The sequence below is a fragment of the Narcine bancroftii genome, chromosome 1, assembly GCF_036971445.1.
Source record: "Narcine bancroftii isolate sNarBan1 chromosome 1, sNarBan1.hap1, whole genome shotgun sequence".
NCBI classification, from domain to species: domain Eukaryota; kingdom Metazoa; phylum Chordata; class Chondrichthyes; order Torpediniformes; family Narcinidae; genus Narcine; species Narcine bancroftii.
The window spans coordinates 99,945,797-99,966,504 of NC_091469.1; the positions used below are offsets into that span (position 1 = coordinate 99,945,797).

Sequence of the window (20,708 nt, forward strand, 5' to 3'; positions counted from 1 at the left end):
ACAGCAGTGATGCTATTACCATCAGAGATGGGGAGCTGCAGCTCTCTGCTGCCCTCCCCCCTGCATGCATCCAGGAAACACCAAGGCCAGCCATCAGTAGTGCCTGCAACAAGAGCTAGCTGGAAGAACAACCTTTTCCTCTGGGATTGACACTCAGGCTGTTGTTTCTTGGTCGACACTGGAGCGAAGGTTAGCATGTTTTCCTCCTCTGGGCCAGATACACATTTAGGAAAGAAGGGCTCTTTTCTCATGGCTGCCAACAACAGCAGGTTCTGGACATAAGGATCACAATTCCACTCAATTTCAGCTTGTCGTAGTTCACCTAGTCCTCCACCATTGATGCTGTTTTACAGGCACACTTGGGAGATGATTTTTTGCGAGCACACTCCCTTCTAGTAAATCTCAAAGGTTGCTGCCTAGTTAATACAAAGACTTTTGAGTCCTTTGCCTTATACCCCGCGGTGTTGCCCACACCTTGCCTCAACTCGGTGACGCTTAGTGGAATTCCCTAGCATTATTACTCTGCAGTTCTTGACAGCCCAACTGAAACATGGAGTACATTCCAACTCATGGACTCATGCTCAAGCGTGCAGACTACCTCCAGATAATTTGCAATTGGCTAAAGACGAATTCGGACACATGGAGGAAATGAGGATTGTTTACCACTCTGACAGCCCTTGGGCATCATTGCTGCATATGGTACCTCAGGCAACTGGAGAGTGGAGACCTTGTGGGGACTATCAGTGTCTGAATGACATCACTGGCAGATCGTTACCCAGTTCCCCATATACAGGATTTCTCTGTGATCCTTCACAGCGCTAAAATTTTCTCTAAAATCAACCAGGTGCATGGGTACCATCAGATCCCAGTTCACCCGGATGACGTCCCTAAGACTGCCTTGATTACCGTATTTGGGCTACTTGAATTCCTCCGTGTGCCTTTCTGTCTAAAAAAGATGGCCCCAGATATTTCAACGCCTAATTGATACGGTTACCTGCGGCCTGGATTTTGTATTAGTTTATTTGGACAACATCCTTATTGCGAGCCACTCATAGAAGCAGCACCGAGTCCATCTCCGTCAACGAGACAATAGGTTAGCGATCAACCTGGCCAAGAGCCAGTTTAGCCTCACATCAATTGATTTCCTTGGCCACCGCATCAGTCAGCGCAGAGCAGTTCCACTACCTTCCAAGGTCGAGGCCATTTGCAAATTTCCAAGACCCTCTACCATTAAAGCCCTGAAGGAGTTTGTTGGCGTGATTAACTTTTACCATTGTTTTGTGCCAGCTGCAGCCAAAGTTATGCAGCCTCTTTTCAAACTCTTGTCTGGACATCCCAAGGAACTGAAATGGAATGACGATGGTATTTGAGACTGCCAAAGGAGCGCTAGTGAGAGCCACTCTGCTCGTGCACCTGAGGGTTGATGTGCCAAACGCTCTTACAGTGGGTGCATCAGGCACTGCGGTAGATAGCACCCTGGAGCAGCTCATCAATGGTATCTGGAAACTGCTAGCTTTCTTTTCATGTGAGACCACTGAAGCAAAAGTTATTTGAGACCACCAGAACAAAAGTACAGTGCTTTTGACAGGGAGCTCTTTGCCCTCTAATTGGCCATACGGCATTTTCATTATTTCCTTGAGAGCAGAGGGTTCACAGTCTACACGGATCACAAGCCATTGACTCTCGCCTGTGGTCAGCATGACAACAACATCAACTGTCCTACATTTCAGAATTTGAGTATGATAAAACACATCACCAGGAAGAACAATCTAGTCGCTGACACGCTATCCCACACCACCATCACTTCCCTCCATGGCTTTGGCAGCAGCTCAACAGGATGCTATTCTAATGACCATATGAAGGTCCTTTCAGGGTGGTACGGAATGATGGCTCCATGTTTGTTGTAGACATTGGCAGCAGGCATGAAATGGTTTCGATAGATTGCCTTAAGCCGGTACATGTCGACCTCAGGAGGCCAGTGTCGTGTTGGGTTCAAACACGCTTGTGATGTCTTTCCAAGGATACAATACTTATTTCAATCGTTACCAATTCCCTTAACAGAGAAATTATTTAATGAACTAAAGAGAATAATAAGGAAATTTTTATGGAAAGGGGGGAAACCGAGGATAGCATTAGATAAATTAACAGAGAGGTACAACCAAGGTGGTTTGCAGTTACCAAACTTTAAAAATTATTATAGAGCAGCACAATTAAGGTTTTTATCAGATTTTTATCAGACAAGGGAAAAACCAGATTGGACTAAGATAGAGCTAGATAAAATAGGGGAGAATGTACCGGAACATATACTTTATGTGGGATGATAAAGTACGATATAAAAACTCACCAGTATTGCATCATTTACTCAATATATGGAAGAAGATTCACTTAGAAAGGAAAAAAACAAATTACCAAATAACAAAATTATTATTGATGCAAAATCAGCGAATCTCTTTTACAATAGATAACCTTTCCTTAGAGAATGGGAGAGAAAAGGAATTAATATAAGAAGTAAGGAATTAGGGCTCAAACTGGATGAAGCACAAAAATTTTTTTATTATGATAGCCTTAACTGTACCAAAAAAATGTATAATGTCAACTTGGGAATCGGAAGAAAGCCTGAAAATACAGGAATGGTACATGGAAATGAATAAATGTATTCCATTGGAAAAAAATAACATATAATTTAAAAAATAAAGTCACATTATTTGAACAAATTTGGGAACCGGACCTCCACCCCCTAAAATGATAAGACAAAATGACTTGATCCAGTGTGTAAAAGTAGATGACACATTTTTTTGTTTATTTTTCATTGTGTGATAACATTGTTTAATGGTTTTATTGTATATGTTGAATGTTTATTGGTTTTGGAGAGGGGTAGGAAGTGGGGGGAAGGAAAGGTAGGGGGGAAAAGGGGAGAAAATGCCACTGTGTATATTTAAGAGGGTAATGTTTGTATGTATTTTGGTTGATATGGTTCACAGTGTGAAAAATAAAAAATAATTAAAAAAAAACACATTTCTAATAAAAACTATCGGAGATGTATTCATAATTTGCTTTATTTTAACATAACCTTGGTGAATATCTACCTGCTGCTCCCGAGCCTGTCAGACACATAACTCTCCCAGATGTGCAAGTCCTGCCCCGTGACGTCATCGACCCAATGTCCTGCCAATAGTATTACACCCCAGCAGGTATGGGTGCCATGTCCCCAGCACAGGGGGCATCTGCTGGCCTTTTATAGCCGTATAGGTGAGACTGTGGTGTCACCTCCGAATTCTGGTTCTGAGGGGAGTGTGTTATGTTGCAAACTACGCCGCTCCATTATCAAATCGGTGTCTGTAGTTGCAGGCCCCCGCAGGGAGAGTTTCTGGGGGTGGGGGGCACAAAGAACTCTGGGAGGCGCGTGATTTTAGAGATCAGGTGTTGTGATAGCACACCAACTGTAATTATTTAATCTGTGAAGATTTAATTAAACAGTTCTGTTGTGCTTTATTCACTGCACCACTTACTACATCCTTTTCATTAAAATCTACAATAAGCCAAAGAAACTTGCAAATGCATGAATAAAGAGCAGGTGAATAAAGCTAATTTTGGATTGCTCAACATAGAAATAATATTTGCAAGCCCTTGTGAATGGCGTATGGTTATTATTTCATTTTCTATATTTTTTTGTTATAAGATTTAATAATAGTGCTGTGGATTTTGAAAGGGTAGTGTCAATATATGGTTGCATACATAATTTTCACCTTTGGAATAAGATGCCAAATATTGCCCAGATTCTTATTAACTGATCTTGAGTATGAAATGCAGTTCACGCATACTTACACACAAGTATTTAAAATAATATCAAGAAAAATGTTTTGGTTGCTCAGTGATACTTTGTTACTGACTGTATTTCTGTTGTGCATTACCTGGTCTATTTATTACCCATAGCTAGGATCCCTGTGACCCTGAGGTTTTTGAACTGACCCAGTGGTGACCATATGAACAGTGACTTGTTCTTGGGCTTTGTGTTGTCCATTTGGAGCAGTCTACCACAGTGTGTCATGCTGTTCCTTCTCCCCAGCCTGTTCTATAATGAACACTATCAGGAGATGGTTGTTTTAATCCTTGTTAATAAAACAATTAAATGGGAAATATTATTGAGAGAGCTGAACAATAAAGTTTGAGTTTGTCATGTGTAAAAAGAGATTGGGTTGGGCAAGTTATAGCGTCTTCTTTTAATTCCAAAACAAGAGGAGTTGCTATTCTGATTAATAAAAAGTTAACTTTTAAATTAGAATCAGTTTTTGAGTCAGCTGGTAGACTCGTAATTGTTAATTGTAGAATTTTTTCTGAAACTTGGACTTCAATGAATATTTATGCGCCTATATAGATGATGAGCAATTCATATTGGACTCTTTTTTTAAATTTAAATGAGGCATATGACAAAATTATTGAAGGGGAAAACTTTAATTGTTGCTTAGATCCATTATTAGATAAATCTCCAAAATTGGTAATCAGAACCAAAATGGCTAAACAGCGAATGGTGTTAATGAAAGATATGAATTTGGTAGATATATAGAGAAAGCTAAATCCTAAGGAGAAAGATTTTTCGTTTTATTCATTCTAAGGTTGCAAGAGGTATCATTTATTAAAATATCATGTATGTATTATGTTTTTCATATTGTAATTTTTATTGAATGATTTATCATGATTAATAAATAAATTTTTCAAAAAAAGAGTTGGTCATGTGTGCTGAGGAACAGAGAAAAGGTTTGCTTTTCATGTTATCCAGCAACATGTAAATGAGTACAGCAAATAGAGCCTAGTGTAGAGTTTACAGAGAGATCATTTAGAATGAAACAAGAGAAATATTATTTTACTAATAAGAGGTTCATTCAGGAGCCTGATAGCATTGTCCTTGAATCTGATGGGGTATGATTTCAGAATTTTCTTCCTGATGGGAGAGGGGGTAAAGAATGTGTAACTGGAATGGTGTGAGGCCTTTTCCAAGGCAGTACAGTGTACGATAATTGCAGAGCTGTAAATATTGCCTCCTGTCTGTCCCCTGTAGGGTGAGAATGGAACAGTTGATGGCAATAACACAAGAGGATAATGAGAGACTGCGAAAGAAAGATGTGGCAGGTAAACACTTTATCCTCTGATGCGGAGACTTCCTCACAGTTATTTGGAATTATTTGCCAGTATTTTTATTAAATCCTTTTACTGAGATGGCTTAACCTTTGTCCACTGCTGAGTTGATGGCCAGAGCACCATCTGGCTTTGAAATGGGAAGGAGAGTTGCCTTTTTTCAGAAGAATTGCTCATCCACAAGACAAGACTGCACTTCAGACTCCCTCTTCTGAACTTGGAGCATGTGATTTAGAATGATACTCTGAGCAGTGTTGAATACCTATACTGATGGCAATTCAGCTTTGCAATGAGACATAAAACAAAAACTCCTAGAACAGGTCATTTATCAACTTCGTATATGTCTCCCTCTGGTTGATGGACAAATATTGACACCAATGTCACCAAAAAATTATGTGGCATTTATCTTCCTGCCAATTCTGGGACTTTGCTGTACACAAACTGACTGTTGTATTTTCCTTGTCACAATAGTGGCTGTTGTTCACAACTACTTGAAGTAAGTACTAAAATTTCTCCACAGGTCAAACAGCCTCTGTGGTGAGAGAATCTTAACATTTCGGATTTATCACCTTTCATTGGAAAATTCACTTTAGGCTTTAAAATACTTAATTGAATATAAAGTCTTAAAGAAAAAGGGAGAATCTACTTTTTTAACTTAACAAAACTTGAGAATGTCACAGAATGCTTTACAACCAATTAAAAATTTTTTGTAGTGAAGTTATTAGTTTAACATCTCATCAGTAGGGCAGCATCTTCGACAATACAGCATTCTCTCAGTGCTGCACTGAGGTATTAGAATGGGAGAAACTTGCAAGCTGGCTCAGGAGGCAGAGAGTAATGCAAACTGAGTCGGTCATGGCAGGGAACTTCCTGCATTTGTAGGAGTTTAAAAACCAGACTGGCATTTATAATGAAGTAGCAGTGACCACATTGAGTGGCTTTGTTTCCTAGCATGCTGCAGTTTGTGTTTAATAGTCTTGTTCAAGTTTCAGGGCATGTTTATTTTTTAAAAACTACATCTTCAGACAGTTCTGACACGTGGTATGGTAAAAATATTCTGTTCCCCCCCTCTCTCTCTCTCTCTCTCTCTCTCTCTCTCACTCATTTTTTCTTTTAGTTGCTATGCAGGAGATGCTGTCTGAAAGCTCCATGAACAAGATCCTGCAGATGGTCTATGAGACAAGGCGACAACAGCTGGTAGATGAAGCCAGCTCCAGGTACACAATAGCTGCAGTTCTTGGTGGCAGGATTGCTTACAGTTTATTGGGTTTGGAACAAGACATCACAGAAACGACTCTTTGGTCCCTCTAGTCTGTGCTGAATTATTATTCTGCTTTGATCCAATGACCTGTTCCTGGATCTTGCCCTCCATACCCATACCATTCAAGGAGTTAATAGAAACATTTGTTTTGTTTTGGGTTTATATTTTGCTTCTAAATACTGAATGATTGCTGCACCGGGTTGGGTCAACATGGTGCCCAGTCACACCTAATGATAGAGGTCAATGTGGCCTCCCCAGTGAGCGAGACCCTCCTTCGAAGAATGAAATGCTGTTTCTATCAGAGCCAAAAGATCCCAGTCTGCTCACTATGGGAGTCTAAAGTAAGGAAACTGTGAGGAGAGAAGCTGAGAAAAAAATTAAAACAGATATTTCGTGAGGCAAGAGACCAAAAATAAGATGTATATCTAGGGCAGTAATGTGTAGTTGAGGTCCATGAGATACAGACCAATCCCAAGTATCTGTCCTGATTGTTGTACACCTGAGATTGGTCCAAGGTGAGAGTCTCGTTCACCAAGGGAACTAAAAGTGAAAGGCAGGCCCAAGGAATGGGTGGTTGGTCAAACTGGATGAGGCAAGGAAAAGTATGTTTGAAGGAAGTCGTGATGAATATGTAGAGGAAAATGAGGCTGGAGGACTGGGAGGGGGAATTAAAGCAGGAGGGGATGTCACCATTGGGCAGGTTAAAGTAGTGAAGATGTTTAATGGGAAGGGTGTTTCCATTTGTGGGTGAGATAGAGCTGAATGAAAACAGTGAGCCTTGAGCAAGTGGAATGCGCCGATCCACGGTGATCCAGTCAACTGGAGAAGTGGGAAGAAAACTTAGTTGATTAGGGGAAATTTTCTCATGGCGTCACCCACAAGAAGTTAATTCTGCTGTGCTTGGGGAGTCCACAACACTAATTGAATGGTTGGCTTGTGTTGGAGGATCCTTCCAGTTGTAATAAAGTAACCTGGAAGGATGGGGGCTATGATCTGTGAGTGGGTTTCAGTGGAGAACTCCATTACTGCTATGCTCAGCTTGCCTTTTGTTTTGCAGCAAGGCTGAAATGGATAGGAGACTTCAGCAGATCCAGACATTCCAACAACTGGATCAGCACAAGACCCTTGGGAAAATTCTCAGTGAGGTGCGTTTTCATTAGTAATACGTCGTTGAACTGTGGCTACTACTTGTGGCTATTAGATCAAAGAGAATTGAGAATGCAAGTAGATCTTTGAAGTCTTTTAGGAAAAATTCTATTGGCACAGTGACTTGAAGGGAAGGCATCTTGTAAGGATTTAAAACAAGAACTGCATTTCTATAAGATGCAGGGCAGCCATTTTATGCACCATGAACTAAATGATTTGTTTTTGTGACAATGATCAGTTTTCCTTTTTAAAATGGGACCATGAGATCCCTTGTGACTTGAGATGGCATGCAGGACCTCGTTTAAATGACACATTTCCATTGGGTTAAGAGCTCGCATCTCGAAGCGAGACACCACCCATAATCTTCAAATTTCAAAATTCCATTCATTGTTATGTACACAAAATATACCAAATTAGTTTTCCTTCCTTTGCCCTGTAAAGGTACACCAAGAACCACGACCAATCCAGCAGCAAATCACAACAAGAAAGAGAGGCCCATCAGGGACTTCAATTGTCTTTGGATTCCACCTCCTCCTTTTATGCTATTGCCTCCTGCTCTTCCATGGCCTCCAGTCCATTCCAGTCATGTTCAAGGCATCCAAGTCACCCTCCTCGGCCCCTGATTCCAAACCACAAAAGTGAATAGGAAGCTCTTGGTGACCAAGGCCTTTCAGGAGCCCTGCTCATCATCGGCAGCCTCACGTACCCCAGTCCCAATACCTTGTTCCCAGAAGCCAGTCACCAGCACCCCATGGCCTGGTGTGAAGAGTTCCATTCTGATTCACTGCTGTGGTTTCCTACCCTGTGAAGTTTCCTCTAAGACTTTTCTGGAGGTGTGGGGGTTCTCCTGCACCAGTCCGTTGCTTTCCCTAATTACGCAACCCTGTTATTCTGGGCTGGTGAGCTTGGGCATTTTCTGACTTGAGCTTGCACTGCCTTAGCTCAGTGGAATGGTTGCCATCGGACTTGGCTTCAGTTTCTAAGCTGCAGCAGAGGAGAAATCAGAACATTGTAGATTTGGATCTAAGTACAGAGAAGGCATTTGGACAACAATGAACCCAATGAGCAAAATAGCAGTTTGTGCTGAAAGTCTGACTTGACCCTTTTTAGGCTGAGATGCAGAAGATAGCATTTGAGGCACTGCAAGTGAAGAAGGACAGCGAGCACACACGTATTCGAGACCAGGTGAGCGTGGTTCTATGGTTGGACTTGGTGGAGGGGGCTTTAATTCTAGATTCACCTGGAAACACTACCCGAGGTTTGCCTAAGCTGTGTGCTGGCTATGGAGGTTTCCAAGCAAGTTTCAGATCCTGTGTGAACTGGACATCCCAGCTGCACAGGGCAGGTGCACCCACAAGCTACATGATTCCAATGGTGCATGGCTGTCCACACAATGGCAGTGTACGCTGACCTTGCAGTTCATCTGATCCAGACTTTGGTTCTTTTTTCATTACATTTTCTTCCTTTTCTATTATAGTTCTTTCAAGAACCACTTTTCTTGTCTCTTTCTGCCTTTACGTATATATTTTGTTCCATAACCCTGCCATATTGTTTTCTATCCTTGTAAGAGAAGGTTGGGGTGCAGCAGCCTAGTGGGGTTTTGAGATTTGAAGCCTTTTTCTGACTGGCTAATGTGTTTGGGGGACTGTGCCTCATGATGAGCTTCCCTCCCATTCTTGCAACTCTCTCAGCACTTCAGCTGCTCCACTTTCTGATGCATTAAGCATCAATGCCAGGGATGTCCCAGTGATCAATGATTTCAACTCTGTGCCCCACTCCCGCGCCAATATGTCTGTCCATGGCCTTGTACGTTGCCAAACTGTAAAATGGAGGCGCAACACCTAATATTTGTCTGGGCATTCTCCAGCTGGATGGCATTAACATCGACATCTCTGGTTTCTGCTAGACCACTCCCCATTCTCCCTCTCTTCCTTATCCCCCTCTCTTCTTTCCTCCAGCTCTCCACCCCCTTCCTTCTCCATTCACAGAACTATCCCTTCTTCCCCGTTTTCTCTTGTGCCTTCCCTCCCTTATTCATCTATTATCTCTTGCCTGTGCTCTTCCCCCCACCCTCCATTTTATTCGGGTGCCTGTTTACATTTTGCTCATACCCTGATAAAGAGCTGCAGTCCGAAATGTTGGTTATGTATTTAGACACTGACCTGCTGAGTTTCCCCAGCATTGTGTTTTTACTTCAATCACCGTTTCTGCAGATTTTTGTGTTTCAGGACCAAAGGTTTAATTTACAACTCTCCTGCTTCACCACCCATACTTACTACCTGTCAGATTGCACTGGTCTCAACAGAATTGATAAAAATCCAGAGAGTGTTCGAAAGTCTCATGCAGAGAAAATTCAACAGGCAAAAGCAGCTTTTGAATATAGCGTAAGATTTTAATATTCCCACAGGCTTTGCACCTCAAGCCACAGTGTGGAGGTGGGCCCATGTTACCTGTGCCATTTAGAACCATCTGCTTAGCCTTTATGGTTCAGCCCCCATGCCAGCATAATAGACTAGAATTAACAGTTAGACATTGCAGAAATCAGCCCTTTAGCCAACTTGTCCATGTGGTGATACAAATATGTGTATATATGTCTCCTAATGGGTAACTAGCCACGCCACCCCCCCCCCCCCCCCCCCCCGCACTGGTGACTCGCTCCCTGGTAACTCCTCCCTTTGTGACCCTGGAATAAAGGTTGACCATCCTCTCCCTGTCCTCAGTCGAGCACTTGGAATCGGACCAGTACAAGTCTGGAGTCATTGATAGAGCCTATCAATTTATTACATTTTAAATCTTCCACACGGGATGGACAAACTGCTGCGACCCGACAGACTAGACCTCAACCCACAGACGCTGGAGCTCCAGAACTGTACAAGCAGTGGATCAAATGCTTCACAGGCTTCTTGGAAGCTTCTGAGGACCTGTGGACTCTGACGAGAAGAAACTCAAGTTACTGTGAGTGAGGGTTGGCTGCTGTGCATTCGTGGCAGTCAGGGGCTACATGACATACCCTGCTGCCATGACCAAGCTCTGCAACCTCTACCAACCACGGTTAAACGAAGCCTACCAACAGTACCTCCTGACCTCGAGAAAACAGTCCCTGAATGATTTTTTTCAGGTCCTGCATGACCTGGGGCGAGAATCCAGGGGCAAATATCCCTGACCCAGTATCATCAGACCAGTATGTGGAAGAGCTAATTTGGGATGCCTGCATGGCTGAGGTGAGGTCCAACTATGTCTGCCAGCGACATAGAGGAAGACTGGCTGCCGTTGCAGAGAGCCCTCCAGTTCGCTAAGACTCTAGATTCAGGCCAGCTCCACACCGGCAACAGGCCACAGACACAGCCATTTTGGGACACGACGTCACAAACCACCTCCATACAGGGAGGCTCCAATCCCACTGCTGCCTCCACAGCCACAGCCGAGCACCCGAAGGACTACTTCTGCTGCAAGAAGAAGCACTCCAAGATGCTGCCTGACGAGAGAAGCCACCTGCTTGGGATGTGGGAAGAAAAGACATTACAAGAGAGTATACAAGTCTAAGCCTTCCCTGCCGAGCAGCGCCCCGTGCATCCCTGGGGATCGGTCATTAAACTCCACTTCCTCCCAGAGTGTCAACACTTCCAGCCTTGAACGGCTTAAATGCGTGCGTGACTCAGGGGTCACCATTTTACCCAACTCCACTACAGTCATCGTGGACAATGTCACTTCCACCATCTTCATCTAACTCTTCTGGTGCAACCGCGTGGTCAACATGGAGGCCATTTTACTGAACCAGTTCCCCCCTCCGACAATGACGACGACCCGGTACTGATGTCCATCATCTTAGATCAAGGCAGCCCTTAACCGATCACCCACGCGATGAAGGAGATTGAGGAAGTCAGTGACCGGAACCACCCTATCACTCTGGTTCTCATTCCCAGGACCTGTCCTACTGCGGAAACATGTGAGGGGTCATAAATTCGACCCGTTGGTCAAAGAGGTGCAATTCCTGCACGCCAACCCCCCAGTATGCCTACATGGTGTACCTGGACAACCGTGAGGACATGGTCCCCATCCAGGTCCTTGTCCGTGCCGGAGACCCGTGCCCACTCCCCACCCGTTTCGACCCAGGTCCTACCTTCACACATATTGCCCCCTCCAGGCACTCGGTGCAAGTCAGGGACCCACGCCCCCCCACCCTGCCATACACCCCCGGACCCTTTCCCAACAGCTCTGACTGTCATGAATGCCCCCACATACAGCCAAGCCCAACCTCCTACAGAGCCAGCCCTCCCTCCCCAGCCTCAAGACACATGACCAGCAATAGAGCTGACCATTGTACCACCAGTGGAACTGCGCCGGTCGCAGAAGCAAAGGAGACCACCTGACTGGCTAAACCCATTGGGGTTTTGTTTTAAAAGAAGGGGTGAATGTGGTGATACAAATATGTATACATGTATCTGTCAGTGAGTAGCTGGCCTGCACCCCCCACTGGTGACTCGCTCCCTGGTAACTCCTCCCCTGTGACCCTGGAATAAAGGTCGACGTCCCTCTTCTTGTTCTCCGTCGAGCACTTGGAATCGGGCCAGTTACAAATCTAAAGTGTAATAAAGCCTATCGTTCCTCACTCTACAGCTTTGGAGTCATTGATAGAGTGTATCATTGACCAAAATGCCCCACCAGTACATCTCACCTGTCTGCATTTGGTCCATATCCCTCGAAACCCATCCTTGCCATGCAACTGTCCAATTTTTGTCTTAATCGGCAATAGTACCTGCCTCAACCACCTTCTTCAGTGGCACATTCCAGACACCCACCACCCTCTTTATGTAAAAAAGTTAAGCCTTCCCTTCCTGTTACATCTCTTCCTCTTAAAGCTATGTCTTCTGGTTACCAATTCACCTACTCTCATCAAAAGACATTCTGCTTCACCCCATAATCATCTCAGAATTTTGAAGTTGCTGAGCAAGACCAAACTCCACCCAACCTTAGAAAAGCTGCACCTCTAACACTGCTACTGAGTTCAGATCAATGGAGTGAGGCTTTGATTTGTTTGTTAGAAATCTCTGATTTCTGGACATGGGGGAGGGTAACACTGGACAACAAATATTTTACTTCCTGAAAACTTATGGGTGTATTTTATAGATTTTGGGTTGCTTATCACGAAAATCACCTTAAAAATTTCTTAACACATACTGTTTTATAGATATAACCTATTTTGTGTTTTCCTGTCATATTTTAAGTCTGCTAGTATATTGTCCACAAAGCAAGCTGTTTTGGTCAGTCCAAGCATGCCTGGGCATGCACTCAATACAGGTGCTATCCAGATACTGTCTCAGACCTGGCATGCTTAGTCAGGATAGATGCAGACAAGGTATATACAGATATTGTGCATTGGACACATGTTGATGCACATGTTTGGTCAATAGCACAGTGAGTGTACTTAACAATAGCATTTGTTGTCTTCAGGAAGAGTCAATGCAGCAGAAATGTCTCATCACATCTGTGATACATTCTGTTACATTTGTGTCGCATTTATACTTAATGCTAAATTCATTAAAAGTTATTTTAATGTTTCTCCAACTTCCTACATAATACAGCAAATCTGAAATTATCTTTGTGTTCATCTTGAAGTTATCTATCATCATCCCCAAATTTTATCAAGAAACAAACCTCTTGAAAAAAATTGTTGTCCAGTGTAATCAATAGAAGCAGCAGTAACTGGCTCAGGATAAAATGTGCTTTTCTACTGATACTCACCAGCTTTATCTAACTTGAGATGATCACCCAGGAGTAGAGTAATCAATAGCAAATTCCGTTAACATAAATTGTCTTTAATTCCAAGTCATGTCACAGAAAGGCAAGGAGAAAAAGCAGGCAGTAACCTAGTAGAAAAATAACTAAAGTCTTGAAAAAGGAGAAAGGGTCAGATGGTGAAATCTGGAATAAGAACATGTGGAGTAATGTCCAGAAGTGGAGCAACTGCTTGATGAGCTGTGGGAGGATGGATTATGGTTGTACTGGAAGGAATAGAATAGTGTTGAGGCCAAAAAGAACTTCTATTACACAAGATGAAAAATTGGACTTTGCGTGCATAGAGACAGTTGACTTGAGGGGCAGGCATCAGTTCCATTGGCGACGAAGCTTGTGGAATTGAGAGGAATGTGAGGTCGGTCAGGAGGACTTTAGTATTGGCTGACCTAGAGGTAACTGCAGGATGGAGTCGAATTTCATCGGTGGGTGGGCAGAGATCAATGGTAAGACACAACTGGAAATACGTGAGCCAACAATTAGAATGTTCAATAATATGTAAAGTGTCTGGGTATGAATATTTCCATTTTACACCAATGCCAAAAGTATCTGGTTTTGATCAGAAATTGAGGTATCCCTCTTCTCTAATACTGCTTTGAGGTGGAATAGTCACTAAGGTGGTATATTTATGTAAATGATTAGAGCAAAGATAAATTTCTTTACCAGACCTTCTGCCCAGTGCAGCAGGACTCCTGATGATCACACTGCTGCATCAGCTCAGCACTGCAACATCTTTCATTCCATCTTGCATATGCAGAAATTATTTTTGTCATTGTTTAGCCCTCTAGAATCTGTGGGTTGTAAACTGACCTCACACCATCCACATGTATCTAATCACCCATTCTATTTTTTTGTTTTGTTTTGAACCATTCAGATCAATTTGATTGAGAATGAGTTATTGCAGCTGACAAAGATCGAGTTAGACAGAAGAGAGAGTGACTTGGAGAATCTTCAGGTAGGGTGGAAATCTCACAAGCAGAAGTTTGTGGGCGATCTGAATTCTGTGTAAAACAGCTCCAGAGCTTCTTTCAGAATGCTGAATCTTTGGGCAGCCAATCTTCCTAGCCTGCTCACTGACTTCAGCTTGCAGCTTTGTACATTTTCATCAGAACACCGCACATTCTCCCTTGCCATTCATCCACCCACTTTCTTTCTCACACTATATCCCCACCACAGTTCACAGTAGTCCACTGTCTGGGCTCCTATTACCAGATCTTCATCGCAGCTCAGGTGAGGTTGTATTTTGCTTTGATTATTAGTTCATGAGTTCTTGCTTCTGATTGCTGTGTTTGAACCCATTGGTGGCCCACATCTGCAACAACCCTGGTAGTTCCCCTGTGCTTCTGACCTTCCCAGTCACCTAACCACCGGGGCTACCTCTTCTGCCCTGACCATCTTTGACCAATATCTTGCCCTTCCCTCAACTTTTCCAGGAGTCACTGATCAAAGCTGCTCCAACCTCTTGGTCTATTTTGCTTCAAGGTGTTCCTCTACCTTTGCCTGCCTTTTGTCATTACTAATATGCTATAAATATATGAGCCACATCTTGTGCTGTGGCAGGCACACGGGCTCACTCCTTTCTACTTGTTATTGCATCTTTTGTTACATAGGAAACACTAGGGAGTGAACGGCAGGTGCTGGGTGACCTCCTGCAGCAGCTGTTAAAGGAGAAGAGGCTGCGAGAGAAGGAGCTTGGGGATCTGCTGGTATGTATGTGAGTGCCTGTACTGGTGGACCTTGTACCACTTGTTCATGAGCATTGGCACCTGTCCCATTATCACTGGGGAACCATTAACATAGATGCTGGTGACGCAATGGGCTTGAGGTTGTCTCTAGCTGAATTACCTGATTTGTTTCCTTAGTACTCTGCCCTAACTTTAGGTATTATATCCCATGAAATCTTGAAGAAAGTGAGTGATTAAGGTTGTTAGCATTTCAACTGGGACTGAGGGGTGTTGTATGAAATGGATTCTGAGGCGGTGCAGTGAGATGATTTGGGGTGGGGTGAACAGGTGTTGCAGCAATTGATTTGCAGAATTTTGTTCTCTTTTTCAGATGGAATTGGAAAAGAAACATGAGACCAGTCAGGAGAATTACTGGCTGATTCAGTATCAGCGTTTACTGGACCAAAAGCCCCTGTCTCTTCGAGCACAGGCAAGATTTTGCTGATCTGCTTTCTTTCTCCAAAGTGAATAGTTCCAGATGAGGGCAGATTCAGGTTCTTAACCCAACCTTTCCTGTCAACTATTAAACCTTCACTTCACACAGGTTCTAAAAGCAAGCACAGGAGGTCTGCCTTCTTTCAATCAACCTGAGAAATGGTGTCAGACCCCAAATCGTGAAACTTGATTTTGGGCAAGTTAGTTTGCTACTGGGAGCAGGATTTTTCTTTCAATTTTTTTTAAATAAAATTTTTATATAATTATACATAAATACAGAAAAAAATATTGATGCATAACACTGATACAAATTTGTTAACTTTTTTTAAAACCTTATGCAACATTATTGATTCAAGAATATAGTGGGAAAAAAAGAGAAAAGTTAAAAATATGATTATATAAAACAATCTAAACCATTCTAAAGTTGCATGGCAATATAAAGAAAAAGTACACTACAGGTAAAAATAGGAATAAATGCAAATCCACAAGAATCACAAGTTATATAATTATCATTCTCTTTAAAGATTAGAAAAATTTAAATTTAAAACACTTGTTGAACATCTTATTTTCTCCAAAGTTAAATATGACATCACATCATGTAACCATTGATTATGAGTGGGCGGGACATCATCTTTCCATCTGATCAAAATTACTCATCCCGCAATAAGAGAAGCAAAGGCTTGAAATGAACTTGAGATGAAGACAGTTTCACTACCTTCTGTTCAACCATCCCAAACAAGGCTATTAATGGATCTGGTATTAAGTTTGCATTAATAATTATTGATAAAGTACAGAAAATCTCTTCCCAATATTTGACTAGGATCAGGTAAGACCAGAACATATGAATTAGTGAACTGTCTTCATACTTGCATCTGTCACAAAGAGAGCTAATATTGGGATAAATAAGAACTAATTTAATTTTTGACAAATAAGGTTGATGCACAACTTTAAATTGTTGTAGTGAGTGATGGGCACATAGAGATGATGTATTAATCAACTTACAAATGGAATTCCAAGAATCTTCAGCAATTGCAATATGGAATCATGCATGGGAGTAGAATCTGATACTCTGCTAATGTAGAAAGTTGAAAATTAATTTTATCAAGCATTGGACACCACCTTGAGTTAGACATTGCAATCTTTCACCTCTTAATGTACATGCGCTTTTATTTTCCGATGAGCTGGAAGGAGACCATTTTGCTTAGAGTTTGACCCAACTCTTAGACCATCCCATTCAATCCCAGTTTCTTTCCCTCTAACCTATCCTCTGCCCTCCAACTCTCTAATCCTATCAGCCTCTTGCACCAAGGGTAATTTACAGCAACTAGTTAACCTACCAACCTGCATGTCTTTGGGATGAAACTGGCATATCCAGGTAAATCCTACTCAGCCACTAAAGAACTTCCAAATTGCACACAAGCAGCATTGGAGATCAGGGCTGAAGCAGGGTGGCTGAGGCTGTGAGGCAATAGTGACACCTGCAGTGACACTGTGTTGGGTAAATTTGCTGTGGATATGGAATCTGGCCATTCTCAGGAAGAGTGTGAGTTTAGGGTGAGGAGTAGAGGGTCAGAGGAAGTGCATGCAATCAAGTAGACACCACCGAGGGATGGGGAAATGTGTTAAAGTCAAGCTCCTGTCAAGATACAAAAAGTACAACCAAGCCACACAGTACAATTCACATAGACTTTATTCAAATAATGCGAGCAGGAATGAGCAGTCTGTTGTGTTGGGTAGACAAGGTCACCACACTAAGACTGTTTAGTCTCATTGGTCACAGGGTACAGTATTTAAGGCATTTTCCTGTATACAAATTGGATAACATTTTTTTGAAGGTATTGCTATAGCTTATGTTTTACATTTTGCATATCCTCTTCCTAAAGTCAGGGAAATGATTTGTTGTTGATCATTTAATCCTTCTGGTATACAAAAAATCAACAGAAGGGTTGTTCACAGTACACAGTACACATCAGTACCCGCCCTCTGGCTGCCTGATTTCTGGTTTCCAATTTACACATGTAAATGGCTAGTTTCGAGGTAATCTTAGGTTCTTGAAGTTGACAATGGTGCCTTCAAAGCAGAAACAATGCTATACAGGGACTAAGTGGTGCTGGACACTTATAGCAGCCTTTAGATCGCATCTAACAGGTAGTAGTCAGTTAGCACTATTGTGTTAAAGAGATCAGGTAGGCATTAGGATATGGCTCAGTGGAAGAGGTGAGAATTGATTCCTGTCTGGAATGTCCTTGGTTACTCTCTCTCTCTCTCACTCTCTCAGCTTTCTGGCAAATATATAACTAGATATTCTATACCTAATATTCTACAAATGGAGGCAAAGTCTCTCACAACATGGTTTAACAAATTCTCTCACAATTATCTAGTTGGCATCACTAAAGAAAAGTATGGACCAAGTGCTGGTAAATGAGAATAGTAAGGATGGTTGGCATGGACTAGGTGGGCAGAAGGACCTGTTTCTATGCTGGACATTTGTGCCACCATGACTCATTTGAGCACAGTTGGAAACAGATTTGCAATGAAAGCAGCCCATGTGAAGGAATCTTATACTGATGGAGCAAGTGTGAGTCAAAGTTGGAAACGCTGGGTCAGATGTCTCAGAGCAAGAATCAGGTTCTCCATTTAATACCCCAGCTCCCAGGCCCCTGAGTTCAGTTTATGACTGCATTGTTCCGTATTTAACTCTGTGTCCTCTTTAGGAAGAGGGTGTGGAGAAAGCGCTGGTGGACCTGTTGTCTGAACTCTCGGCAGATCGGTACTTACCCTTATTCGCCCACCAACGAGTCACCCTGAAGATGCTGCGTTACATGACGGCAGAGGATCTCCAACAGGTACTGCGGCCCATTAATGAATGGAGGGGAGCAAGACAGAGAGATGGGGATGCAATTGATCCTTTCCTATTGTGCCAGTGATTAGGCAAAGTTGGGGTGGTGAACAAATAGTCTCCCCTTTCACAATGAGGTGGTAATTTGGTGGGAGAGGGAGGGTCGATAACACACCGTAGAGGGTTCAGATTGTGGAGAAACTGTCAGTCACTTGGGGGGGCACCAAAATCCCTGTTTCGACCAATGTTACTAGAGCATCTTGTGCTGGTGGTCCTGTCCTCTAAGAAAGGGAATCTGCCCTTGTCACAGATCTAGCCTTGCAAGGGGAGTGTGATACACTTTACTGCTGTCAGGTTAGAATGGTACTCTAGGATATGCAAGTGGAGTGCTATGACCATGGTGTTCTCCTGTCCACAGATTGGAGTCAAGGAGACCCAGCTACAGCGTGCCATTCTTGGACGTGTACAGGAGCTTCTGCCTGCAGAAGGTAACCTTACAGGGAAGGCTATTCAAGTCTCTCTTCCACTTTGAGAGCAATCTTCCTCTGTGTTGCTGGTCTGCTCAGGTCCACCACACTGCTTATGGCTCCTGTTATATTTAACAATTTCTCTGTGGAGTTTAGCATGTTTATTGCTAACTGTTTTGTAGTCTAGCTAAATCCTAATCCCTTGGCATTAGCTGATGTGGAGCAAGTTGATATATGATTCTGTGGTAGACAAATATTGAAAAGATCAGGCCATGAAGGATGGAGAGCTGGTACAGAGGAGGTTTGGAGCAGTTCAGCCATGATGGCACTAAGGTGGGGTTGGATTAAGGGGTCAGGTGGCTCACCTCTATGTATGTCGGATACTCAACAGCCTTTGAGAAGTGAAACTGAGGTGGTGCTTTTACTGTAACAGTTCACATGACTGAGATACTCCCCTGATGCTGTTAGATAGTTGATTCCAGATTTTTGACCTAGTATTAATGAAGGAATAACTCGGGTTGATATGTGGCTCAGAGGGGAATTTGGAGCTGGTGGTATTAACCTGTGCTGTATTGTAAAGGTCACAGTTTGGATGTTAATTTTTTTTAAATTTAAATTTAATTTTTTTTACATTTAAAAAAATTTAGACATACAGCACAGAAACAGGCCCATGAGCCCATGCCGCACAATTACACCCAATTGACCTACAACCCCCAGTACGTTTTGAAGGATGGGAGGAACCCAGAATCCTCAGGGAAACCCTATGCAAACATGAGGAGAACATACAAACTCCTTACAAACAGCATGGTCCCTATCGCTGACGCTGTATCATATAACCATTTACGGCCTTTCGAGTCTGCACCGGTTCACTAGAACAACTCCACTAGCTCAAACCTCCCGCTCACCGCCAATAACCCTCCAACCCCCTCACCTTCATGTACACATCCAACCTTCTCTTAAATGACAGAAGGGACCCTGATGCAACTATCTCATTCGGAAGTTCATTCCATTCTGCCACCACTCGCTGAGTGAAAAAGCCACCTCTAATATTTCTCCTAAAGTGTTGCCCCCTTACCCTTAACTCATGGCCTCTTGTTCCAACCTCCCTTGCCCTCAGGGGAAAGAGTCTGTTTATGTCTAGTCTATCTATTCCTTTCATAATTTTAAATACCTCAATCATGTCCCCTCTCAGTCATCTACGTTCCAATGAATAAAGTCCCAGTCTCCTTAATCTCTCCCTGTAATCCAGATGGTGTAAACCAGGCAATATCCTTGTAAATCTTCTCTGCACCCTCTCCACCTTATCTATATCCTTTCTATAATTTGGAGACCAGAACTGAGCATTATGCTATCCACTATGCTCACCGTGCTGCCCTGATTGGCCAAGTTGACGCATCTACTTCAATATAGAGGAGTCACTATGTACCAGTGGTGCATGCAAAGAATATTTAAGGCATGTACTATTTGTAAATTTTTTGAGCTAGATCCTCCTTCCCACAATGCTGGACAAACAGCAGAAATCAGAGAGAACCTGGAGTGTGGAAAAATTATGGTTATTTCTTTGTCCATTAGCACCTGCTGGGATTTCTGGCAGAATTTTTATTAACATAAAGCATTTTCCAGCATAAAATACCACCCCCCCAAAAAAAAATCAACAGTATAATTTCTATTTTTTCATTGTCAAAACTTTTAGTTGTCCGAAAACAAGAATTAGTGTTCGCTCATGATATAAAGAATTTTTGCCATTTAAAAAAAAAATAAACTGCAGTGGATGGTAATTTGAAATCAATCTCTGGAAATGTGAAGCATCTGCAGAGAGATAAGTAATAATGTTTTGGCATGATTGACTTGCAAGGGAGCTGACCCTTATATGAACTGGTTGGTTGTCTGAAAGTGTTGAATCCTAAAGG

At 42.6% G+C, this 20,708-nt stretch overlaps 1 protein-coding gene across 11 annotated transcripts in view; it reads left to right on the forward strand.

Moving 5' to 3' along the window:
• lrsam1 (leucine rich repeat and sterile alpha motif containing 1) overlaps positions 1-20,708 on the forward strand; it is a 125,919-nt gene that overhangs the window by 94,170 nt on the left and 11,041 nt on the right. For all 11 annotated transcript variants that reach the window (XM_069933746.1, XM_069933755.1, XM_069933809.1 and 8 more), the window contains 9 exons: positions 5,057-5,127; positions 6,251-6,350; positions 7,452-7,539; positions 8,651-8,725; positions 14,208-14,288; positions 14,944-15,039; positions 15,389-15,487; positions 18,207-18,338; positions 18,750-18,819. In XM_069933746.1, coding sequence (XP_069789847.1) covers positions 5,057-5,127; positions 6,251-6,350; positions 7,452-7,539; positions 8,651-8,725; positions 14,208-14,288; positions 14,944-15,039; positions 15,389-15,487; positions 18,207-18,338; positions 18,750-18,819 — 812 coding nt within the window. The remainder of the gene's footprint in view (positions 1-5,056; positions 5,128-6,250; positions 6,351-7,451; positions 7,540-8,650; positions 8,726-14,207; positions 14,289-14,943; positions 15,040-15,388; positions 15,488-18,206; positions 18,339-18,749; positions 18,820-20,708) is intronic.